Genomic DNA, 26753 nt, shown 5'->3' with positions numbered 1-26753 from the left:
AAAAGGGCCTCCAGTATAAATATACAACATTGCTAAAAACGTAGTCACTACAGTACTTTGATGGAAGGGTAACAGCTATCCGACAAGCAACAGTGGTGATTGGGAAATTTTGGCCAATGCCTACATTATAACCTTCCCCATTTCCTTTTGATATAAATACTGAATTTTTTCAAACAGCTGAAAAGCATCATGGTTTATGTTAGTAACAAAGAGTCTGTCCAAATGTGTTCAACTCCTGTGATGCTCAGGTGCTGTAAACTGAACTTAAACTGGTCACTGATTTCCCCTGTGTGTGAGAGATCTCTGTTGGTGTAAAGGTGGAGGCGGCAGTATATGTGCCTCCTACTCCAGCCAGGGTCGCTGAGAGCGGGTTTGGGCCCCGGTAAAAATTTTTTCGGGCCCCCCAGCAAGGGTGGACCAGCTAACCAGGGTCAATGAAGCCAGGGAAGCAGGGCCCCAGGCCCCCTTCCAGACCGCCAAGCCCCAGTAATTTGTACCAGCTTCCCCAACCCTTCGTTGGCCCTGACTCCAGCTGCATATCTCTGGCATAAGCAGGAAGGAGAACTTACTGGGTGAGCTGAGGGTGACAGGAGTCAGTCAGTAGTAGAAGGGGGTGTGTTATAGCTAAGCTCACCTATACCTGACCTCCTTGTGGCATTACAGAGCTTACATCAAATGTGGAAGTTACAGCAACAAAGTGCCTTCTTAACTGCTGGAGCCTGACAGTCAGGGACCTGGCTGCAACTGGCTTCCTGCAGCTGTCACTGTCCACAATATCAAAGAATTGACACACTTGTCTACTGGATAAGATGTAGAACTGTGTTAGTCATTAAAAAGTCATGGCTCTTTTTGGAAGAATAGCAGTTAGTCCCAATTTCCTTGACAAATTCAAAGTAACTTAGTTACATTCTGCCACATACATTTCCCATGTAGATACAACTGGATACAGGTTTCTGCTGAGCACTGTTAAACACCTGCCATGTTCCACCCCATTTCAGTACTTGGTGATGTCATCCCTATATAACACAGTACAGAGCAGTCAACTCTGTTCAGTGGCTCATAGAAAAAAAAAAGGCACGGCCCCTACTTCAAAACAAGTGTACAATCTACTTTCAAATATGATGCAATAATGTGGGTCACAAAGCAGTATGAAGGTGAGGATAAGGACCACGTTTACATCAATGACATTATGTAGTCACTGAGCAAGGCTAGCACACAGCATGATAGGACAAACATTTTAAAAATTTGATTTGTATATTAGCCCAGGATGTGTGTTCCATCTGTATGTTCCACACTGGATTCAAAGCACAGCCAAAGAGTCATCAAAGCAGGCATCGCTGGTGAACTGGAAGAGGCAGAGTCACGGATCAGATACAGACTGTCCCTAAATGACCTCAAAAGCATGTGGTGAAGTTTCTAAAGCATTTCACGATCTTTAGCAGAAAGGTGTTTGTGACATTTGGGGGGATCACCCAGACCAGTAAAGGATTCTGTCATCACCTGCCTTGAAAATCTGGGTGCCTTAATGCTATGGCTCAGAGCTGACACACACCAGTAGCCAAGAATAAGAATTAACACCTCACCCAGACATCCACCGCAAGTTACTGATAGCGGGGTGACCCCAATAGCCTTTCTGGTCATGAGTCTCCCCAAATCTATTCCCTGAGTTCTTAACAACAAAACACTCAGACTTTTCCCTTCTGGTTCACCATCCCTGAAGAAGGGAAACCTGCCTCCCCATTATCAGTCCACTTGGGCTGGGACACTCCACCAAGATTGCACAATATAGACCTGCTTAGGGTAAAAATAAACAAAACGTTTATTTAATAGAAAAATCACAGATTCAAAGATGAAATAGTACGTGTTTTCTTATTCTTACAAGTTACACAGAAAATAAACAAGAAGACACAACCTCAGGCTTTATGATTCTGTATTTGTTAAATTCCCTTCTCTAATACTCCCTACCTATTGCCTCTGAACAGTTTCCCAACATGCCCTTTGTCTTAGAGAAGATCCAGTGTTTCAGACAGCAGCTTGCTTAGATGCTAGTCCTCAGTTTTTGAATATGCTTCACTTTAAACGTGTTCTCTTTTAAAAAGGTTTGCAGTTTTTGTTCTCTCATGCTCTGAGACTATGGCAATTCATGGCTATGCAAAGCAGGGGAAACTCCCTCCTTCCTTAATTTTGCAAGACTGGGGTTTTCTTTTTAGTTTCAGTGTCTTTCCATTAACTTTAATGATCCAGGACCAGTCCTATTCAACATATTCATAAATGATCTGGAAAAAGGGGTAAACAGTGAGGTGGCAAAATTACTCAAAATAGTTAAGTCCCAGGCAGACTGTGAAGAGCTACCAAAGGATCTCTCAAAACTGGGTGATCGGGCAACAAAATGGCACATGAAATTCAGCGTTGATAAATGCAAAGTAATGCACACTGGAAAAGATAATCCCAACTATACATATACAATGATGGGGTCTAAATTAGCTGTTACCACTCAAGAAAGATCTTGGGAGTCATTGTGGATATTTCTCTGAAAACAGCCACTCAATGTGCAGTGGCAGTCAAAAAAGCAAACAGAATGTTGGGAATCATTAAGAAAGGGATAGATAATAAGACAGAAAATATCATATTGCCTCTATATGAATCCATGGTATGCCCACATCTTGAATACTGCATGCAAATGTGGTTGCCCCATCTCAAAAAAAGATATATTGGAATTGGAAAAGGTTCAGAAAAGGGCAACAAAAATGATCAGGGGTATGGAACAGCTTCCGTATGAGGAGAGATTAATAAGACTGAGACTTTTCAGCTTGGAAAAGAGACAACTAATGGGGGTTATGACTGACGTTTATAAAATCATGACTGATATGGAGAAAGTAAATAAGGAAGTGTTATTTACTCCTTCTCATAATACAAGAAATAGGGGTCACCAAATTAAATTAATAGGCAGCAGGTTTAAAAACAAACAAAAGGAAGTATTTTTTCACATAACACAGTCAGTCTGTGAAACTCTTTGCCAGAGGATATTGTGAAGACCAAGATTATAACAGTGTTCAAAAAAGAACTAGATAAGTTCATGGAGGACAGGATCCATCAATCGGTATTAGCCAGGATGGGCAGGGATGGTGTCCCTAGCCTCTGTTTGCCAGAAGCTGGGAATGGTGACAGGGGATGGATCACTTAATGATTACTTGTCTTGTTCATTCCTTCTGAGGCAGCTGGCATTGGCCACTGTCGGAAGACAGGATACTGGGCTAAATACTTTGGTCTGACCTAGTATGGCTGCTCTTATGTCCAGCATGGTCTTTCCCCGTGTTGTACAATGCTAGGGGCTTGGAGTTAGTTTCGTGGACATAGCAAGCCTGAGAGGTGCCCCTCCTTGCCTGACAGCTTCCCCACACAGCTGTGAAGTGATGCAGTGGTTGCATCCTAGTTACAATTACAAATGTCTACACATATATACATGTATACATTCATAACCATAACCTGTGTACATATCTCCTAAGGACCATCAAATTCAGAACATTACAAGCCTTCATAAATGACCTTACTTGATATATTTATACACAATAACACTGTATACAAGTTGATTTGATTGTTCATTCTTTGGGGTTCAGACCCCTTATGGCATCTGAACCTTGATTGTCACCATGTTATTTAATAAAATATTGTTCACAAAGGAAAAAAATCTTTAAGACATCTGTTTCCCTGAAAATGTTCTCAAAAGAAAAAATGTAGAGAGACACCCACACACTCTTTATTCTAAAGAGTATTTATGAAATTAAATATGTAATTCAATGTATTACTTTCAAATGGCAGGCAGCTGGGCTGTACTAGTGGTCTAGTGGCAGTACAACAAACTACTACACAGACAATTTAAATTTGGCTCCCCAGTTCAGTCCTTTGTTATGGGCTTGTAAATCTGGGAAAACTGCTGAGATAACAATCAATTCCACTCCCTAACTGGCCAGAAGAATCCTCATATGTCCAGAACATATTGTTTCCATAGAATTCCCACTTCCTGCTGGCCTGGAGAGTAGAAGTGAACCGTGATCTCCTGAAGAACAAGAAATATTAATTTAGGATGAAATTCTCCCCTGTACAGAGGGCCAGCAGAAGGCCTGTAGCCCACTTAAGCTCCCAAAATGGTGGACAGGCCTTATGCTAGCCCTTCGTACACAAGTGAACTTCACCTTTAATGTAATATTCTGATTATTCTGTATTATAACTTTCAAGGGGCTGTAATACAATCAGAGTTCATAAGCCCTTTCTCTCCCCAAAAGTTATGTTGTTACACTTTAAAAAGTGGGATTACACATGCACATATATATTATAAAGTTTGCGGATGATACCAAGCTGGGAGGGGTTGCAAGTGATTTGGAGGACAGCATTATAATTCAAAATGATCTGGACAAACTGGAGAAATGGTCTGAAGTAAATAGGATGAAATTTGGTAAGAACAAATGCAAAGTACTCCACTTAGGAAGGAACAATCAGTTGCACACATACAGAATGGGAAATGACGGCCTAGGAAGCAGTACTGTGGAAAGGGCTCTACAGGTCATAGTGGACCACAAGCTAAATGTGAGTCAACAGCATAACACTGTTGCAAAAAAAAGCAAACATCATTCTGGGATGCATTAGCAGGAATGTTGTAAGCAAGACATGAGAAGTAATTTTTCCGCTCTACTCCACACTGATTAGGCCTCAGCTGGAGTATTGTGTCTAGTTCTGGGCACCACATTTCAGGAAAGATGTGGACAAATTGGAGAAAGTCCAGAGAAGAGCAACAAACATGATTAAAGGTCTAGAAAACCTGACCTATGAGGGAAGACTGAACAAGTTGGATTTGTTTAGTCTGGAAAAGAGAAGACTGAGACTGGATATAACAGTTTTCAAGTACATAAAAGGTTGTTACAAGGAGGAGGGAGAAAAACTGTTGTTCTTAACCTTGGAGGATAGGACAAGAAGCAATGGGCTTAAATTGCAGCAAGGGAGGTTTAGGTTGGACATTAGGAAAAACTTCCTAACTATCAGGGTGGTTAAGCACGAGAATAAATTGCCTAGAGAGGTTGTGGAATCTCCATCATTGTCTAACCTGCTCTTAAAAATCTCCAAACACCTGTCAGGGATGGTCTAGACTCTAGAGAATACTTATTCCTGCCATGAGTGCAGGGGACTGGACTTGATGACCTCTCAAGGTCCCTTCCAGTCCTATGATTATTCTGCAACCGATCTTCAGATGGTGTAATCTGGCACAGCTCTGTTAATTTCAAGGGAGCTATGCTGAGTTACAGCTGCAGAAGAGCTGGCCCTTTATTTGTATATTCTTCTATTAGCCATACTCCTCAAATCTGATTAATCATGCAACAGTGACAGATGCCTGGTAGCTGCCAGGATCATGCTATGATGCATTCATATTAAACCATTTAATATGGTTGTATCTGATCACATACTTCCTGCACATTTAAGAAATAGAAACTTCACATTTGCAAAGATTATTTTTTCTTATCAATGCCCTAACTGCAACAGTTTCCTAGGACAAATGGAAGTTAGTTTTCCTGGTATTTTATTTAAAAAAATGAACAGACCATATTCTTTGTCAGGTAAGTGTCAGTTAATAGATATATGTAGGCTTGGAAGGATTAGATTTTTAATCGGTAAATGTCGGTAAATGTCGACTTCACCGTACATACACAAACCACTGAAAAAATACTTCCGTTGATGCTAATCAACATTTACAACTAGGCAAAGTAAAACAAAAATGCTGCTTGAGAACTCAGAGTTTGATTTAAGGGTATTCACTTTGTATATTTTGACTTGTGATGTTGACAATTTCTGTTTTAAACAGTTATAAAGCTTTAACTTTTTGAATCTCAACCTCTACGGTCTTTAAATATTATGCGGGGGGGGGGGGGGACACAAAAAACTTCCCACAACTGTGAAAATTTAAATAGATAAATATTGAAAAATAGTTTAAAAGTAAACATTGATATCCATAAAAATTATATAAAAAAAATCAAATTCTGCCAAACCTAGATATATGTTTAGGGCAAACTCTTGCTCTGTAGTTCAAAACAGAAGCAACTGCATGTTGTATGGATCAAATCTATATTTTTGAAATATCCATATCTCTATTGAGCCTAACAGTCATACATCACATACTGAGAGGACAGCTCTGTTTCTCTTTGCAAGCCTTCTCTTTACCAGGAAACCAAAGCAACAGGACTGCGCTAATTAACTCAACATGCAACAGTAACCTTCCTTATATCTATTCCACACTATTTATAGATTATTTAATTGGCTAGTTAGACTTTTTAAATGTCTACATAGATGCAATTAGAATGAGACACATTTTTCTCTAATAAAAAATCATGAGTTTTTTTTTAGTTTTCAATTAGAGAGAAATGTATTAAATTTTAAAATTCCACTTACGTATACACTAAAAAAGGCTGACTCACCATGTATTTGTTTTCATTTATTCTCAACCTCCACCCACTTTTGTTCAAGCAACAGTAAGGGTTTGATCCTGTGAAGTGCTGATCCCCCTCAACTCCCACTAAATAGAAATCTGAGAAGGCTCAGTAACTTGCAAAAGGCTTTCAGCATAGCAGGTTCAGGGCATAAACCATAAAGATAAACACTGACTAAAATCACTGAGCTTGATTCACCACTATGTTACTCAAGTTTATCAGTACAGAACCATTGGTTGTATAATATTTTGCATTACTACTGAATCTACCTCGAGCTCCTGAAAATTCAGCTCTGGGTGACTAAACAATCATGATAATATACAAATTAATAATAATAATCTCCTCTGTATATCAGTTTTGCTTGCTTTCTTTTTCTTAAATAAATTTAAGTACGTTGGCTTCTTAACTGTTCTAAACAAACCTGAGCATTTTAGGGTTTATTTAGCTGTATAGAACAAGCAGCGATGAAATTTCATAATGGACTGTGGAGCAAGGCAGAAAGTAAAAGCAACAAATTAATATTTTTTGCTCCATGATTTTTTCCACCATAGAGAATTAAAATTTCTCAATTATCCAAACTTTAGTCAGCTATCTAGTCAAACTGTCATTCAACTTTTCTAGGTTGTTTCCATACTACAGTAAACAAATCTGGAAATGAAACAGAATTTGAAAGGATTATACTAAAATAGTTCTACTGGCAGCAGGTTAACACAAATTAATTTCTTTCCCCTAGTGAAGGAGGAATTCCAAACGGGTAGATTGAGGCACAGGCACTATAGGTCTATGTCTATGGCCCCTTGAGCCATGTTATTACATCAGACCCTCAATTTTCATAAAGAAGTTACTAATCCTAATGGCTACCAAAAAAAAGCTTGAATGTGTGACCTAACTGTAACCAATGTAGTGACATCTGCCCAAATCTGGTCACGCTGAAACAGCATCTCAGAGCTGTGAATTTCCCTTTGTATCAATATGGAGTATCAACTCCAAGATCCATTGCCTTGGGGGTGTTTCATCAACACCACAACAACACAAGACTGTATGGCAGAAGGAGAAAAATTCAGTGTGCCTGCTCACCCAACCACTGAGGCAGATAAACTTTGGCTGCTGAGGTAAGTATTCAGGCCCTCCCCTGACCATGCTGTTCCCAGAGGAGGAGGCCTCCAACTAAAGCTCCTCTGGCGTTAAGGGGGCTCCAAACCACTACCTCTCTCTCTAGGGTGGGAGGGTGACTCCTTTCTGCTGTGTGTGTGTGTGTGTGTGTGTGGAAGATATGGGGGCCCTAATTGCCTTAATCTGGCCCTGTAATAGTGTAAAGGATCATCTGTAATAGTGATGAGGATCACCTATTTTATTCATTTTACACCCTTTCAAGCCTTTGGAATGATACCCAAATCTTCCTGAAGCTTTTGGCTCGGGGAGCAAGAACAGGGATTCAGTGTTAAATCTGGAGCCCAGATCTGTGGGTCTGACCAAGTTTTCTTCACCATAGCCACTTTTGTGCTCCGATAATCTTGTGGGAAGCTAGAAAATCATTTAACTTCTATCATGAATTAGTGTAAATTACAGCAGCCCGGGGACTACTCTATCTTGCAACATTCTCTTAGGAGCCCATTACGATGGTTGGAGATCACTTGGACTTCAAAGCACTTTCTTCCCCAGGGACAGGAACCAAGAGGTTGGATTTAGAATGGGTAATTCCATTTGCATTACAGGTGGGGATGCCTCTACCCAAGAGTGGCACAAAGGGGACAGATGAGGGGCAGAATCTGGTCCTGGCTCTTTTTATGTAGCCATGCAGAAAATTTTCATCTTTCAAAGTAATTTGCACTTGCCTTAAATAATTTTATTCTAGACATGCCTGCAAAAGAATGAATCACCCACATAACCATTTATTTCTTGCATTACCTAGCACAAACTCTGACCCATTGCTTTCTCAAAGAAAGATTCTGCGAAGGTGCATTTGAGGTATTTGTATACAGTTAAGATCGGCTATGCTTTTTAAAAAGTATGAATAACCACAGTACTCAACAAGTTAGCCATGCACATCTTTAACCTACAAAAATACAAACATATGTAAATGGTTTTCTTCCTTTACAATTAGTTTTACAGCTCTTAACATGGCACAGTGAGGATTTAAATCATACACATAAACCAGTATTAAGAACCAAAAATGAAAAAGGGATGTTTTTTAATCCTTTTACAAGTAGATTATTGTTACATATGCTGTCCGTGCATCTATTTCTTACTGAAAAAGAAAGACAAATTCATCAGAGGTTCTGTAATGATAAAACCTGAAGGTACAGCAGGGCACATATATTCATAGTTCAGATGACAAGTTATGTGAAGAGTCACAAAGGGAGAGACTTCATTTATAAAATAAATTTACATACAATGTATTACGGACTCAATTCACTAAAGAAAGTTCTCATTGGCAACATAAGATTTTGCTGTAGATTCTTCATTCAGGATCACCCTTTCTTTCCAGTGTAGAACCTGAACTTTGAAAAGCCTGCGTTCCTTCATCTGTAAAATGGGTTACCTACTTCAGATGAGGATTAGTCTATAATCTAATAATGTCTATAAAGCACTTGGAAGATGAAAACTGCTGTGTAAATGCTAAGTATTAATAATTACCAAAGTCTCCTTTCAACATCTGATTACTCATTTCAGATAGGGAAGGGAGTGAAGGGTAGAGAAAATCTGAGATATTAGTTTAGTAGAAAAGAAAGAGAAACCTCAGTGCTAGCACCATTAAACATTTTGAGTGGACATAATCAGAAACTAGGAAAATAGTGTATCATATTAAAAACTGCAAAACAGGCAGTTTTTATATGTACTTGGGGAAGCCACAGTAACACTTTTATCTACTCTATCTATTTATGTCATATTATGACTATCATTGTGAAAGATGTTTGGTTCCTTAAAATTTTGCAGCAACAATAGATACTCTCACTGAATGTATTTTGAAACATATTACCATATTTAAAATTTTCCTGGGACTTGGGGAGATTTAAAACATCTCAATACTAGCAAAAACTTCTCTGGTTTGCTCCCCCCGCACCCAAATATATCATAGATTTAGGTTCAAGCAGGCATTGAGGCAAGGGCTAGCACAGACTCTAGACAGCCTATAGGGAAACAGCTTCTGGGCAATCTACCAAGGAAGAAATACAATCTGCCTGAAGTGACCTTCAATCCTAATATCTCTCAAGCTCTTTCATGCTGGGCAAATGATTTCAGTGATCATATTCTAGCAAAACTGATGAACAGACAGCCTCCTTTGAGACTGAGGCAGCTACCTTTATGTAATTTGGCTAAATTCCCCCTCCTCTCTCACATCTCCCATTCACAGATGGAGCAAGCAACAGTTAGGCTAGTCAGCCTTCAACACAACAGGATTAGAAACATTAGCATGGCTGCTGTGTGACGAAAGGACATATGGACCAACTAAGCTCACCAACACAAATCCTATCTTTCATCTCATGTAGAGAATCCAATCTGGGAGAATCCCATGCTACAAACTGGGCATGGAAGAAGGTAATGTGGATGGAATGCCGCATACTATCTATATCCTGATTAATATCAGAGGACCAGATTACACCATTTAATTTCTCTCCAGCTGTAATATAACCTATCAAGTTCTGCAATATGGCAACATATTCAAATTTGTCACATGTTCCTCTCACAGTTCGGCCCAGAGGAACTTGCATCGTCTGAAGCGCCAGAACTTGCCAAATTTTGTAGAGAATTATACTATTTCTCCAGACTGTCAGCTACACTAGATGAGTTCCTAATAACCCACCAAAGAGTTAATAGAGATGTAGTGATACAAAAATGGAACAAAGAATTAGCAATAAGTATCTTACCCCACAGTGAAACAGAACAACATGAGAGATTAAAGAAGCAACCTTGGACCTCCAATTAAGTCTCCTTCAACAGAAAATCATGTTTAGGGTTCAATGGTTGCCCCAAACACTTCACAAAGTTAAAGCTACCCTCAGTGATCAGTGTTGAGGTGTGTGTGTCTATGGGGTAGTGGTGGTAAAGGAGCCAGCATGCATATGTTTTGATCATGCCCTTTTGTTTCCAGCTTCTGGGATGGTATTAGAGCCAGAATTAATAAGATCCTAGAGTTGTCACTTGACCTTAAAGCTGACATCTGCATACTGTACTGGGTCAGATAGCCAGCAAATGGAGGCTATAACTATATCAAAGGGAATGGCTACGTAGAGTTGTACTGGCTGTGAGAGGTCAAATTTTGTTACACTGGAAAAATAAATCTGTCCCTTTCCCCCACATTTTTCCCACTATGAGGTTTAATGGACTGGCAGACCTGGCTGCAAAGGAAGGTATCTGTAATGGTGTGGCACCCACCTCTCACAAGAACCTCCTTCTGGTTTGGTGTGTCTACAGTCTTTAAACAGTCCCAGCCCTGGTATTGAGCCATACCCCCAGGACTTCCTCCCTGGGGGCAATGGTTTTGCTCTCTCTGGTCTGTTCTGGCCTCAGCTCTCTGGCTGGGCCTCTTAGCAGTTCAGATCCCTCTCTGGGGTTTATTGCTGTCCAACTGTAGGCCACTTCCCTAATGGCTGGGGGGGTGGGGTGGGTAGTGGGTGGAAATCTGGGCCTGTCCACTACTCCGGGTCCCTTCCCAGGGACCCTAAGAATAGTACCCATTTGCCACCATGTCCCTTTAATAAAACTGCTTTCAATTCCCTGGGCCACTTCCCCATAGCCCGAGCCTTCACCAAAGCTTCACCCTTACCTCAGGGATCTTTTATCTTCAGGCCCAACAGCCAGCCAGGAGCTCTTCCTCTCACCCTGGTCCTTGCCAGCACTGAGCTGTCGATGGTGCTGCAGTTCCCTTTGGCCAGCCAGGAGCATCCCCTGCACTCCTCTGGCTCCAGCAAGGAACTGACTGTCTCTGCAGCTCTTTTTATATGGCTCTCCTAGGCCCTGACTGGCTGTTCCCTGCAGCCTCTCTGATTGGCTGCTTCCCCTGCAGCCACTCTAGGTTGCTTGGAGGACTCCTCTCCTGCTCTCTTCCTGGGACATGTGTTCAGGACCCTGAGGCCTCCAGCACAGCACCTCTGGACCTAGTCCACACCATCACATACAATAGATAGCAAGCCCTAGAAAAAGCTGAGTCTATTTGGGACAATTTCCTAGAACTGGTCAACTAAAAATCCTTGCAGGATGCCTGAAAGAAAGACAGGAGATAAATCTATATCCTTCTTCTGTATTCCCTCTCCTCTCCATCTCTTTCCCCCTGCCTTTTTCCCTTTCATTTTTATTTATTAATTCATTTGGATATATGGTATAAACATCCATGTGCTGGGAACATATAGTAATCTTCGTACTTGTTTTTTACATTGGCACCTAAAATATCTTTGGTTTGTTAAATAAAAAAATTGAAAATTGTAATTAAATCAGAAAAAATAAAATGAAAGGACTTTAAAATCTTTTTAGCCTTTTGCGTGATTCAGTTAAATGAGTCATCCTTCTTGTAGAAAATTCAGACAGAATTTAATGGAAATGGATTATGCCTTTATCATCTTGAAGTACTGGTCCCTGGTTTACCAAGTAAAGCTAAGAAAATTGTAATTAGTGCTCTGTACTAAACAATGTATTTTATTCTAATTTACCATAACAAAATGAAATTGACCTACACAAAGAACTGAAATAAAGCTGAGTTTGCCAATTAAAATGAATAAATACATTGCACAAAATTCAGCAGAACATGTTTAGGATTTATGGATGAATTTTGGTGAGAATCACAATGAAATCAAATTATTTTGGGCTAGGTACACTGCAATCTTGTTATGAAGCTGTTTTAAAAAAATATTAAAATCAGACTGTATCCAAATGGGCAAAATCAGAGATACATAAATTGAGATTTCTTAAGTATAATTATTTGTATCTGTGACAGGCATAAAGGTCATTCGGTGCCCTCATACCCTTACTTGTCTCAATGTGACTGTTCATGGGAGGAACTGTATTCCTGGGCCTAACATTTTGCAGGACTGGAGCCTTCATACATTTCTAACAGAATTTCTTTAAAAAAGATCAACGTTACATTTTAATTGAAAACCATAAGTCATGGTCAATCTGTTGTTCCATGATCTATTCACATTTAATCACATTTATGGATGCCATACCAGAGAGGAATATATCCTTTACCTACCTCACTGAGTGATGTCCCGAAGTATAATCTAGTTTCCCATATTTCTGAGTTCGGTAGCCATGCTTTTGCATCAGGTCCATCCATGTTGTATAATTTGGATCTAAACCTTTGAAGTTATTCCAAGATTCTGTTAAATGAGTGAAGAGGCCACTCCACATAGCTGAAAAAAAGCAAGTCAGGAACAAATGCCTGTCAACGCATTTATAGAATAATAACTAGGGCTGTCAAGTGATTAAAAACATTAATTGTGATTAATCACATGATTAATTGTGCTGTAAAACAATAATAGACTACCATTTATTTAAATATTTTTGGGTGTTTTCTACATTTTCAAATACATTGATTACAATTACAACACAGAAAACAAAGTGTACAGTACTCACTTTCTATTTATTTTTTATTACAAATATTTGCACTGTAAAAACGAAAAAGAAATAGTATTTTTCAATTCACCTCAAACAAATACTGTACAAGTAGTGCAATCTCTATCATGAAAGTTGAACTTACAAATTTAGAATCATGTACAAAAAAACCTGCACTCAAAAACAAAACAATGTAAAACTTTAACGCCTACAAGTTCACTCAGTCCTATTTCTTGTTCAGCTAATCGCTCAGACAAAAAAGTTTGTTTACATTTACAGGAGATAAGGCTACCCGCTTCTTATTTATGTCACCCAAAAGTGAAAACAGGCATTCGCATGGCACTTTTGTAGCTGGCATTGCAAGGTATTTACGTGCCAGATATGCAAAACATGTCTATGGCCCTTCATTTTTCGGCCTTCATTCCAGAGGACATGCTTCCATGCTGATGACACTTGTTAAAAAAAATACATGAATTAAATTTGTGACTGAACTCCTAGGGGGAGAATTGTATTTCTCCTGCTGTTTTACCCACTTTCTGCTATATATTTAATGTTATAGCAATCTCGGATGATGACCCAGCACATGTTGTTTGTTTTAAGAACACTTTCACTGCAGATTTGACAAAATGCAAAGAAGGTACCAATGTGAGATTTTTAAAAGATAGCTACAGCACTTGACCCAAAGTTTAAGAATCTGAAGTGCCTTCCAAAAACTGAGCAGGACAAGGTGTGGAGCATGCTTTCAGAAAGTCTTAAAAGAACAACACTCCAATGTGGAAACTACCGAACCCAAACCACCAAAAAAGAAAAATCAATCTTCTGTTGGTGGCATCTGACTCAGATGATGAAAATGAAAATACGTCAGTCCGCACTGCTTTGGATTGTTATCAAGCAGAACGCATCATCAGCAAGGAAGCATATCTTCTGGAATGGTTGGCAAAGCATGAATGGAGATCTGAATCTTTAGTGCATCTGGCACGTAAATATCTTGTGACCCTTGCTACAACAGTGCCATGCAAACGTCTGTTCTCAGTTTCAAGTGACACTGTAAATAAATATTAGATCATGTAGCTAAGAGTCAGGAGACCTGGATTCTACTCTCTGCTCTATTATTGACCTACTGTGTGAATTTAAACAAATCATTTTACCTCTCTGGACTTCAGTTTTCTTATCTGTGCAATGAGGATAACAACATTTCTACATGACCCGGGGGACTGCAAATCTTAATTAATGTATGTTGAGATCTTTGGATGGAGGATGCTATGGAACATGTTATAAAAGTACAAAGCAGGGGTCGGGAACCTTTCAGAAGTGGTGTGCCGAGTCTTCATTTGTTCACTCTAATTTAAGGTTTCGCGTGCCAGTCATACATTTTAATGTTTTTAGAAGACCTCTTTCTATAAGTCTATAATAAAAGATAAATAAAAGCTTCATTTAAAATTAAATTAAAATGCAGAGCCCCCCGAACCGGTGGCCAGAACCCAGGCAGTGTGACTGCCACTGAAAATCGGCACGCGTGTCATAGGTTGCCTACCCCGGTACAAAGTATTAATATTATTATTAGGGCTGTCAATTTATCACAGTTAACTTACATGATAAACTAAAAATAATTAATTGCCTTTTATCATAGTTTTAATTGCACTGTTAAACAATAGAATACCAATTGACATTTATTATATATTTTTGGGTGTTTTTCTACATTTTCAAATATATTGATTTCAATGACAACAAAGAATCCAAAGTGTACAGTGCACACTTTATATTATTTTTATTACAAATATTTGTACTGTAAAAACAAAAAAGAAATAGTATTTTTCAATTCACCTCCTACAAGTACTATAATGCAATCTCTTTATCATGAAAGTTAAACTTACAAATGTAGAATTCTGTACAAAAAATAACTGCGCTCAAAAATAAAACAATCTATTGTGACACTGCTTAGAAGCCCCACCCATGGGCCAAGGTTCCACTATGCTAAGCATGGCACAATCACTAAACTTAGTATCTTCTCCTAGAAAAGTAACATTTGTATTGATTGTAAAAATAATATGCCTTACTTAGAAAGGCCCCAAAGCTGCAAAGGACTTAAGCATGTGTTAAATTTCGAGCGGATCCCTTGACTTCAGTGGGACTTTTCATAAGTTTAACGTTAAGCATGCTGACCATCAGAACACGACTAACCCCTTCTGTGGGTCCACAGACATCACCCCTCACAGATTCGGTATTGTGGTGCCTTAGCTCTCTGGCTATGGCATGCTTAAGTACTACCTTTTCTGGCGTGTCAGAATCCAAAACAAAAAGGAAGACAGTGATCTCAGAATCAGGGTCATGCATGGGGTTGTCAGAAGGATCCTTGCTCTCCTGCTCTGAATAGCTAGTACTTTTTTGTTAGTTTTCCTGGACCTAGTTGTTCCATTCACTAAAGGGTTCACCCAGGTAGCAAGTTGCCCTAAGCTCTCAGCTTGAACTAGGCTTCCCTGGTCAGCACTGAATTTGGTTGGTTCTTCTCCTTTTAGCTCTCCTTTCCATGCTGGATATTGGCTGCACCGGGTGCAAGTGCAGCAGGGCAGCATCAACTGGGTCCACAGGCTCTCCTTAACCCTCTCATCATTGCTAGTGGAGAGCCGGTCAGTTTTCCTTTGTTGCCAGTATGGGGCCTCTGTTCCCCATCATATATACATATAAGTGCTTTTCTGAATCAGGGCCATAATCTACAATGAGGTAGGTTTCAGTGTGAATACTTCAGGGAGATGAATGAATCAGTTCCTCTCAGAGCTACTGTTTCAGTTCCTGGACTCAGACAGACAGCACTACATTCGTTTCACTTAGTTCATATGAGAAAGGTTTCCGCCACAACAATCAGAGCATGAAACATATTAAAATAAAATCTTGGATTCTGAAGCACAACTTTTATCAAATGGTGTATAATATGGCAAAGTTTGTAGTCACAGAATTTCACAATACAAAGGGCTCTGATTATAACTGGTTGAAACAGAAAAAGTTTAAAAAACACTATAACATATTTAGGTAATAACTACTGAAAATACAAGATATTTGAAAATAACTGGTTAGAAGAGCTGATGTCTCAAGGCAAAGCTAAAGGCCATCCATCAGTTTCAATCAGTTGTTAGCATTTCATATGCGTTCCAGGCAGCAAGAAATGTAGACAGTATCTCTGTGCTGGGAAGCTCCAGAGCAGCCCTGAATGCAGCCACAGATCAATGTTGTAGAGCAGAGCTTTCTCAAAGCCGGTCTGCCGCTTGTTCAGGGAAAGCCCCCGGCAGGCCGGGCCGGTTTGTTTACCTGCCGCATCCGCAGGTTTGGCCGATTGCGGCTCCCACTGGCTGTGGTTCACCGCTCCAGGCCAATGGGGACTGCGGGAAACAGTGCAGGCCAAGGGACATGCTGGCCGCCGCTTCCCGCAGCCCCTATTGGCCTGGACTGGCAAACCTGCGGATGCGGCAAGTAAATAAACTGGCCCGGCCCACCGGGGGCTTTCCCTGAACAAGCGGCGGACCGGCTTTGAGAACCACTGTTGTAGAGGACAAACAAGTCCATTAGAATCCTTAAAGGTTTTCAGAAGTACTGAAACCTGAGTAAAGTTTGCAATGGCTTGGGGGGCTAAGAAGTTGGAAGAGAAGAATGCAGTTGGGAGGAAGAAGCATGGGAGGCAGACAAGGGGAGAAAGAGAAATGGATAAAAACCTCAGAAGGTTTGGATAATTTCAGATAAGCATTTAAAAATGAGGGCTTATTCAGCTCAAGCCTTCTGAGGTTTGTCCATCACTAATGAACATTTAAACTGGCTCTCCCCTGGTAGTTACTATTTCCTTTAATAAGATTTTTAATATGGTCTTACCTGCACGAGAAGGACAACATATTGGAGAATTGGTGTAGGCATTGAGAAAAACAGTGCCATATCTTTTCATGAGATTTATAAAAGGTAGGATCACGGTCTGATTTCCTGGATAAAATGTCAACCTTCCATCCTGCAATCAAAAAGAAGTTACTTAAAAACATTAACATTGATAATGGTAACATTTTCTTTAAGAATTAGAAATAAAATATTATGAAAATGACCCAAAGCTACAGTATATGGCAAATTTACCATTCTAGGAATTACGTTCTGGTTGTCCAAGAGTTGCACTTAATTTTGATCTTGTAAACTGTGCAAAGAATAAAAACCACATGCAACTATGTAGGATAATAATACTCAGCACTTATAAAGAGTCATTAAATCTGGCACCTTTCAAAAATGAATTATCCTGGAAAACTCTGAAACTCACCAATTACCACTCTGGTGTCTAATCTTCATGTTTGGCAAGATGACTAAGAAGTCATCTGCAACAACACCTGAGCCATCTCTACCAATAACCTAGCACCCTTCATCTCAAAACATGTTTCAGATTATAAAATGGCATAGAAACACTGCTGGTCACACTGGTAAATGATCTCTTTGAGCCATGAAGAGTGGGAAAATATCTCTGCTGTTCTATCTGTCAGCATCATTTGACACTGGCCATGAGGTGCTACTGACTTGCTCACCACACCTAGTGTAGGTGGTTGGAGTCAATGGAGCTGTCTTCAATCCTTCTTCCCAGACGTATCTCAGAGAGTCATGATGGGCAGAACCTTTAGAAGAACTGCATGGTTCAATCCTATTCCCATCTTACTTCAAAATATACACTAAGCTCCTAGGGGAGAATGTGAGATACCCTGAACTGCAGTACTTGAGCATGCAGACAATACCCAGCTCTACAACTCTTTCAAATCAAATGTAGAAAGCACCATCCCTCACTTGCCTGGTGCCTGAATGCGACAAGCACACAGATGAAGCACAGTTGGCTAAAACTAAACTGGGGTTAAAAATAAGTTTTGTTGTTAGGAAAAAAGCATTTCAAATTCTGGTCAAAACTCTCAAATTTCGCTTAGGGAAAAAAAAAAGTGTCTTTCCTCCAGTCATCAAGATGATGCTCAGTCTTGCATCTTCATTGCTCCTCGATTAGTAAAATTTATTGAGTTTGGCCACCGCGATTTTGCTCACTATACCCAAGAAGGAAGGTGAAGACCATGAGGAAGCTCTATTTGCTCCCACATGGAATGGCTAATCCACTAAGTAACAGAGTGAGAAGTGCATAATAGTCTAAAGCTTTGTATGCTAAAATTATATACTTCCCACTGACATATTCAGTTAAGGTCTTGGTCTTGATTGTTACGGTTCTTGATAGTCTGTGGTTTGATTATTGCAGAGGTTGGCTCTCTTCTTATGACCTATCAATGACATGTTAATCAGAGATTCTGAAACAAATCATGATAAAGAAACAAGAGACAGGCCTTTCCTTGTCTATACCAGTAAGGCCAGTGCATTGGAAGGTGTTCCAGTATGCCGGCATGCATGCGTGGCCATAACCCTAACCCATTCCCCACATCTGCTCATCAACTGCATGGGAAGGGGAGTAGCAGCCCCACTTGCAGCTCTCTCACTTTGATTGCAACTTGCAATGGTGCCTACAACAGTATCCTGAAATGTTTAAATGGACCTTCATTTTATCAATTTCTTTAACAACTTTTATCAATAATATTTGTTTATTTATATCTTAAAACCAAACCTCCCTCCTTTCCCAAAAGAAAACTTCAAATGACTTAAATCCCGCTAACTGTGCACATAGCTAGTGTAGGTATCCACCTGTTCCTTTAATTGTTGTGATTATATTCTCTACTCTCAGGGTGTTTTGATGCACCTTGTCCTAAATTATATTGTAAGCTCTTCGGTGAAAGGATTGTCTTCCACTATATGGCCCTGCCCTGCAAATACTTACACACATGTAACTTCAAGCATGAGAGTAGTCCCATTGTACTCATGGAAGTGAGGTTACTCATGTATTAGTGTTTGTACAGCACTAATCACAATAAGGCCCTGATCCTTATTTGGGCTTCTGGGCAACGGTGTAGCATACCAAAAAAATAGTAAGTCAGTGCACAATGGCTCTTAATGGATAGTTTTCCTGAATTCTCAACTACTATGTGAAAATAATTGCTCAGTGAAATACTATCTCATAAACAGAGAAATAACATGGTAAATTGAACTTCCACTCTTTTTTCCTATTCAAGCATAACCATAGTAATTTACATCTATGGATGTGTCATGTGATGATGGTAAGGAATCAAGGCAAAGTTCTTTTTTCTAACATTGCACAAGGAACTTTTTTAGGAAAAGGGACCCATTCATCATCCTTAAAGCTCTCGCTCTGCTTCACTGCGGAATTTCTACCTAAAATCTCCTTCAGACTCTGTCTGGCTTCCTACAATAGATACAAACAAACAGTACACATAACTTCACACAATGCACTAAAATTTAGTTTTTAGATAGGATTTGATCCTGGCTTCATTTGAATAGTTAGTCACAAGCGTTTGCAAGACCAGGGCCCTAGACTCACTGACATTTCATCTTTAAAAGAATAAGCTGTGTAAAATGGATACAGATCATTCTCTAGCATCTGAGTCAGTGATGGCCCAAGAAAAAGCATGTAAGATATAGAGAAGCAAGAGTTACAGTGACATAACCGTTAGAACGTAAGATATGTTGATACTCAGTCTGGCCCCAGCCTCGCCCCTTCTGCCCAAGGCCCCGCCCCTTTCAGTTGAGCCACCCCACCCACCTTGCTCAGGACCGTGGCCGCCCTGTGTACTGGTAAGTCCCTGAAGTTACTTTCACCCCTCCATTCATCACTGTAGTTTCTGAGGCAATAGGCGCCAACTTCCTCAGTTCTTGTAGAGTGCTTGACCCCTGCTCCGCATCAGGACCCACTCCCACTCCACCCCTTACCCCAAGCCCCCACCCCAACTGCTCTGCCTCTCTGCCGCCTCCCCTCCCCTGACTCTTCCTGCCCCCATCCCTCCCCCAGCCCAGCACCTCCCACATGCCGCTGATCATGGTGGAGGGAGCCGCTGGGAGTGAGGTAGAGGAGTTGATCAGCAGGGCTGCCTGTTGGTGCTGAGCACCATTTTTTTCCGTTGGTGTTCCAGCCCCAGAGCACCCATGGAGTCAGTGCCTATGTCTATGGCCATTATGGACACAGGGGACATTTACAAAAAATTTTCATCAGCTTTATCACCACTTTAGCTGAACTGGTGTACATATAAGTATAGATAAGCTTCTGGTATTTTTACCACCACGTTTGATTGAAACAAGCTTGGGCCCAATACCATGATTCCCTCCAGTTCAGCTGAACTTATGTTTAAATTGGTTGGAATAATTCTATAAATTTCCTCATGGTGGATGATACTTCAATTTCTTACAATTTCTAAAGGCTATACATCCCAAGAATCTCTGATTGCTCCCTACAGTTTCTTATTTGTAGGAGTGTTCTCTTTTCAACATAGGTCGAATACATTGTTTTTACATTTCTGTTTTGCAGTATTCACTGCTACTGTTACATCATGACCAGGTTTACCATAACTCACAACAGAAATAGTTACATGTAATTTGATTATTTGTAAGTAACTGATAAAAATAATAGGTTTCTTTTTAAAAGTGTTATCTTGAGAAAAAATCTGACTCTCTAAGCTCAAAAATACAGTGTCTTTCAGTTAATTCAGGGGTCCCCAACGCGGACAAGCGGCATCATCAAGAGGCGTCGCCCCGGAATTTCTGCGGCATTTCAGTGGTGACGCCTCTCGATGACGCCGCTTGCCACCGACAAGTGACGTCATCGAGAGGTGTCACCACCGAAATGCCACAGAAATTCGGCGGCATTTTGGCGGATGCTCCACTGCCGTCACAGTCCTTCGTCTGGCACCTGCCAGACGAAAAGGTTGGGGACCACTTAGTTAATTGCAATCCTGTCTTTATGGTCCCAAGCAGAAGTGATGATGCAGTGGACAGCTCTCAGCAGGGCTGGCTCTACAGTTTTCACCGCCCCAAGCAGCGCACCGAATTGCCGCCGTGGGCGGCAGGGGTAGTCCATATGCCCTTAGGGCGGCAGGTGCATTTCCGCCCCGGACAGCTAAACATAGAAGCTGCTGCTGCTGAATTGCCGCCACCGTGGAAACGCATATGCCGCTCTAAGGGCACACGGACTGCCCCCGCCGCGGCAACTCGGTGTGCTGCTTGGGGGCAAAACAACAGGACTACCGCCCCTTGCAGAATGCCGCCCCAAGCACCAGCTTGGAATGCTGGTGCCTGGAGCCGGCCCTGGCTCTCAGGGGTATAATATATCCTCTTTACTGAGATTGTAGTCCTTGCTTGGACAAGGTGGTTTCTCAAGCCCTGACTGTGGCCCATTAACAGCTCCCAAAATAATTTTCAGAGTCTGTGAAATGCCATTTCAGCATGAGACAAATACGATTTGACACCGAGGCACACACTGCCTTGGGTCACACACTGCCTTGGGTCACATCACACAAGTGTCTCCGAAGGGCAGAGGGCATCCCAAACTCATCAGACCCTACAGAAGCTGACAACACCGGGTTAGTGTTTGGTGCTACATGCGTTATAGATGCTCAGGCTCCTTCCCTGTGAGCAGAGGCCTGGAGAAGCAGGAGGCTCTGGTGGGATACTTACAAAGGCATCACACATCACCATCACCACGTTGCGCGCCCTCTGGCTGCTGCCAGCGCCGAGGTGTCCCCAAGCCACAGGACGCGCCTTCGCACCCTCCCAGCGGGTGGAAACCAGCAGCAGCACCAGAGCCGCCAGCACCACCGTCCGGGGCCCTTCTCCGCACCGCCCCCTCATCCTCTCCCCGCGCCCAGAGCCAGGTCCCCGGGCACACGGCCCCTCACACACCGGCAGGGCGAGCAGCGCTCCCCGGCAGCCAGGCTGCAGCCATTGAGGGGGGCTGGGCCTAGAAGCAGCCCACCCCCGCGCTTTGACACTGCCCGGCGACACGCCCGAGGCCGGAGAGCAAGACCCCGTGACACTCCCGCCCTCTCCCCGCAGCAGACCAAACTACAGCGCCCATCAGGCCTCGCGGAAGCGGGCCACGACGAACTACACCTCCCATCATGCCTCGGAGGTCAGGCGGCGAGGGAGGTAGGGGGATGAACTACGACTCCCATCATGCCTCGGATATCAGGCGGCGAGGGAGGTAGGGGGATGAACTACGACTCCCATCATGCCTCGGATATCAGGCGGCGAGGGAGGTAGGGGGATGAACTACGACTCCCATCATGCCTAGGATATCAGGCGGCGAGGGAGGTAGGGGGATGAACTACGACTCCCATCATGCCACAGGAGCTGGAGGACGGTAAGATGGCGGAGTGCTGGGTCGCGTCAATGGCCCTCACGCGGGAAGGGCAGTACCCGAGTCAGCGCGCCTGCGCGGCCGAGCCGGGGCGGTCGGGGTGCGGGGAGTTGGTGGCTGGTAATTGAGGCAGGAGGCGGAGGCAGGTGAAGCGCTCAGTGGTAGGGGGGAGCGGGCGCAGGGGCGGTGCCTTTGCTGCCCCCCCGTGGGTGGCTTGGCGGCTCTGCGAGGCTTGCGTGGGCCCAGAGCTCCCCAGCTAAGCCGGGGCGGTCGGGGTCCGTGGGTGGAGGGGGACCCTGTGCCTGGGGAGGGGGCGAGGGGGCTGGTGCGCGTTGCCGAGTGGGAGGCCTGGGGCCCCCGGGGGCGGCAGCTGCAGGTGATGCCCTGTGGAGTAACAGGGCAGTTCCGCTGGCTGCCGTGGCAGAGGAAAAGAAAGGTCCCAGCTATGAGCAGGGAAGGCGAAATAGCCCGAAGAACAGCGGCGGCGCTAGAGCTAGATCCACAAAGGGACGGGAGTAGTGTGAACGCTGCCCAAACTCCCTGCAGCAGCATGGCTAGAGCCCAGAGCTACAGCCGGGCTGGGCTGACGCCAGAGTGCTGAAAATAGCAGCGCAGATGTTCCTGCTTCAGCTCGGAGACCCACCCTGCTTACCGGCTTCCACAGCCCAAGCAGGGATATATACGCACTGCTAGTTTTACCGCCGTAGCATGGGCCCTGCGAGCCTGAATCTGTACATCGGGTTCTGAGACTTGCTGCCATAGGAGTGTTCCCTCCTCCCCTGCAGTGTAGACATACATACGCTTATACTCAGTGTTGCAACACCTGATATTTAGGCACTCTGCTGCCCAGTGGGATCCTTAGCCCTGAGTTAGGTGCCCAGACTCCCTATACAATGCATGGAGTGAGTTGAGGCTCCAAAGAAAGGGATTTACAAAAACCAGTATGCTGAGCAGGCAGCCAGGCATTTCCTGGCAGTAGGAAATGCCAAGGAGAAGCCTGGGGGCTAACCCTCATCTCTCAGAGTGAGTTAGGTGCCTGGCTCAAGGCCAGAGATAGAGGGCCTATCTCTACTTTAGCATCACAGATCTGAACTGGGATCCACTCCTGAAGTTAGACACCTAAGCCAGGTCAGCCCTTTTTCATGAAAAAAATGGAGACCTCCCCCAACCCACACCATATTATAGCCAGTAGCCTGGTGATCAGGATACTGACCTGGGATGTGGGAGATCTGTTTTAAAATCTCTGATCAGCAGCAGGAACTTGAACTTCATTCACTCCTATCCCAGGGAGTAACCTAACCACCAGACTATAGAGTCATTGTCTTTCCTCTCTCACTGGTCTGTGACTGTGCTACAGTTACAGGTGCTACTGTAATACACATAAATAATAATAACAGTAATATATGACTTCTATTCAATTTTTCATAGTGGATCCTTGCTCCCCAGTATAGTGTTTTTCTACTCATACAGACCTAGATCCTTTTGCATAGTTGGTATCCCCTTCCTGCCACACTCCCCATCCTGGCAATGATGATAATTGCATCCGAACCATGTACACTTTCTAAAGCATGTGTTAGAGTGAGTGTAAATAATATGTTCATCAGACTGATGTATGTGTACAATATACTTAAATATACATGTATGTGCTTTAAATGATACTATGTATAACTTTAATTTTACTGTTTGTTTCCTTTTTTTTTTTTTTTACTAAAACAAACTTGAATATTTCCTTCATTCCTGCACACATCCCTTCCCTCATTAGAGGCTACTTAGGAAGTGGAATTTGAAGTTACTTTATGATGTTGATAGAATAGTATGGCCAAAAAGTATTGGGAAAATCTTTAAAATGTGAATGATAGAGAAACACGTAAACCTCCATATTACCGAAACTCCCTATTTAATGTGCTCTAACTGTCAAGAAAAATTCTACTCGGGTGAGAAGTAGCTTTTAGTACTGTATTTCAATGTGATGGCTCAGATCCAGCATAGCATTTAAGGATGTGTATAAATGTGAGTACATGATTGGTCCCAATAACTTCAGTGGGACTATTCACATACTAAAAATGATTCATGTGCTTGGGTTTGGGGTTTAGAGGTGTACTGTCACATATATGTTTATTTGTATGTGCACTGCTTTTTTGTCAATACTGGATTGATAGCTATTTGGGGCAGGGATTTTGTCATACTTGTACAGCAGCGAACATACTGTTAATATTTGCTAAAATATTTTCTCTGTGTATGATGATGCAGTATAAGTTGAATGCTTTGAACAGTATTTGATATAAATATCTTTTTTTGAAAACTAATTTTCTGTGTTTTTGACTTTATCAGTAATAATGTCAAATAAGGAGGTGAAGGCAGCATTGAAAAGTGCCCGAGATGCAATAAGAAATAAAGAATACAAAGAAGCCTTAAAACATTGCAAGGTAATTAATTCTTCTACTTGTATAAAAATTAATTGTGTGTAGATGACAAAAGCCCTACTATTTTCTGTCCACTGGAATTGTACTCTATACTTTCTGCAGTAATGTACATACTAAGTAATGTACACATCTTGGCAGTGTACATAGTGAATGATTTGCAGTGGGGTAGTCACTAAAATCCTTGTGGATGGGTCCTTCTTCCTTTCTTCAATGAAGATGAAGTTCAGAGAGTCAGACAAATGCCACCCTTTCAATTCACACACTGGATCTTATTGCTATATGGTACTGTGGTTTTGTGTGGTGTTCATTTCATTAGTTGCCCATGTTAGCTTGTCCAGAAAAGGAGATCAGTTTTCTGTTGCATGTGCTTAAATGTAAAGCAGAGGGTACAGTAACTCCTCACTTAAAGTCGTCCCAGTTAACGTTGTCTCGTTGTTATGTTGCTGCTCTATTAGAGAACATGCTCGTTTAAAGTTGCACAATGTTCGGGTTATAACACCCACCCCCAGTGCCTCCTGCCTATCTGCGGGCCCTATGGGTCAGCACCCTCCATAACACCCCCTCTCCCCCCCGCCTGCCGCAATCAGCTGTTTCACAGCGTGCAGGAAGGCTGGGAGGGAGGAGGAAGAACATGGCACGCTTGTGGGAGGGAGTGGAACTGGGCGGGAAGAAGTGGTGTGGGGGTGGAACTGGGGCAGGATGAGGCAGGGTGGGGCCTTGGAGGAAGGGGTGGAGTGGGGGCGGGGCCTGGGGCAGAGCCGGGGGTTGAGCACCCCCCCAGCAGTTTTAAAAGTCAGTGCCTGTGGCCCCAGAAGCCCATGACTATCTCCAGCTCTGCAGAGATCTAGAGACCCAGTGCCTCTGCATTGTGTGTCCCGAGCATACCATGCAACCTGGCAGATTGGTTCCCTTAGGAGACGACTGGTCTCCCCAGCACAGTGTCCTTCCTTTGTGCTGCCACTTGCCTGCTCTGCCTGGTTCCCATGTCAAGCCCAAACCCACAGAGCTTGCATGGGGAGGACTCTGCAGGCCTAGGAGTGCGGATATTGTTGGCCCACACCCTCACCAGTGCTCTGGGGCCAGAGGATATTCACTTACCTAGTCACAGCCGTGAGTCAAACGGCACCAAACTGGCATAAAGAAATTTACCAAGAAAAAAAAGGAAAGCAAAACAACAATCTCTAGATGTGTTTTTTTGAGTTGTGAATGTTCAGCAAGAGGAGCAGCCAGACAATTCACGCTCTTCCGCCCTCTGACTCCACAACCTCAAACAAGTTTCACAATCATCATTGCTGAGTACAGTATTAAATTGTTTAAAATTGTTTAAAACTTACACTGTATATGTATATAATGTCTTTTGTCTGGTGAAAAAGATTTACCTAACCCCCCCCCCCCCTTTACATTAATTTTTATGGGGAAATTGGATTTGCTTAACATCGTTTCACTTGAAGTCACATTTTTCAGGAACATAGCTACAACATTAAGCAAGGAATTACTGTATTAATTCTTAGATGACTGTGACAAAAGTGTATCTTTAACCATAGACTTTAGAGGAATCCTTCAATGACCACAGTTACTGATACCTGTGTCACTAGGACCGTTCATATGCAGTTTTTTCTTGTTAGAGAAAGCTACCAGTTAGAAATTAACCTTTTATTAATGCTCTAACTTATATTATCACAGTGCAAAAAGTAACATCTTGTTAAATAGATACCTAATAAATAAAATTCACTGTGTACCAGACTAGTATGTTCAGGAATTTTTTTTCTAGAAAGTAAGAAGACTGATTAATCAAACTTGGTAGTTGAGTCTGTAAGACACATTTAGTACACTAGCTTCATTTGAACTCTTATATTTTTAGGCAGTGTTGAAACAAGAGAAAAATAACTACAATGCCTGGGTGTTTATTGGCCTGGCAGCTACAGAGTTAGAGCAGCCCGATCAGGCCCAAAGTGCATACAAAAAGGCTGCTGAACTTGAACCAGGCCAGCTACTGGCATGGCAGGTATGTATTCGACTCTAGTTCCACTTTACCCTTCCTATTAAATGAACTACTGTGTTTGG

General features: G+C 42.2%; 2 protein-coding genes across 2 annotated transcripts in view; one reads left to right on the top strand and one right to left on the bottom strand.

Annotated features, from left to right (window-relative positions):
* The window catches only part of ARSK (arylsulfatase family member K), a 48701-nt gene extending 26754 nt beyond the window's left edge, over positions 1-21947 (bottom strand). Inside the window, exons 1-3 of the mRNA XM_045020985.1 lie at positions 21585-21947; positions 16881-17010; positions 12661-12820 (exon numbers count right to left, since the gene is read on the bottom strand). Coding sequence (XP_044876920.1) covers positions 12661-12820; positions 16881-17010; positions 21585-21758 — 464 coding nt within the window. The 5' untranslated portion in view covers positions 21759-21947. The remainder of the gene's footprint in view (positions 1-12660; positions 12821-16880; positions 17011-21584) is intronic.
* Positions 21948-22398: 451 nt separating this feature from the next.
* The window catches only part of TTC37 (tetratricopeptide repeat domain 37), an 89663-nt gene continuing 85308 nt past the window's right edge, over positions 22399-26753 (top strand). The window contains exons 1-3 of the mRNA XM_045021654.1: positions 22399-22412; positions 24598-24692; positions 26551-26694. Of these exons, the coding sequence (XP_044877589.1) occupies positions 24603-24692; positions 26551-26694 (234 nt within the window). The 5' untranslated portion in view covers positions 22399-22412; positions 24598-24602. The remainder of the gene's footprint in view (positions 22413-24597; positions 24693-26550; positions 26695-26753) is intronic.

The sequence above is a fragment of the Mauremys mutica genome, chromosome 6 (assembly GCF_020497125.1).
Source record: "Mauremys mutica isolate MM-2020 ecotype Southern chromosome 6, ASM2049712v1, whole genome shotgun sequence".
NCBI classification, from domain to species: domain Eukaryota; kingdom Metazoa; phylum Chordata; order Testudines; family Geoemydidae; genus Mauremys; species Mauremys mutica.
The sequence above is the reverse complement of the archived record's forward strand: the minus strand, read 5'-3'. Positions and strand labels throughout refer to the sequence as shown.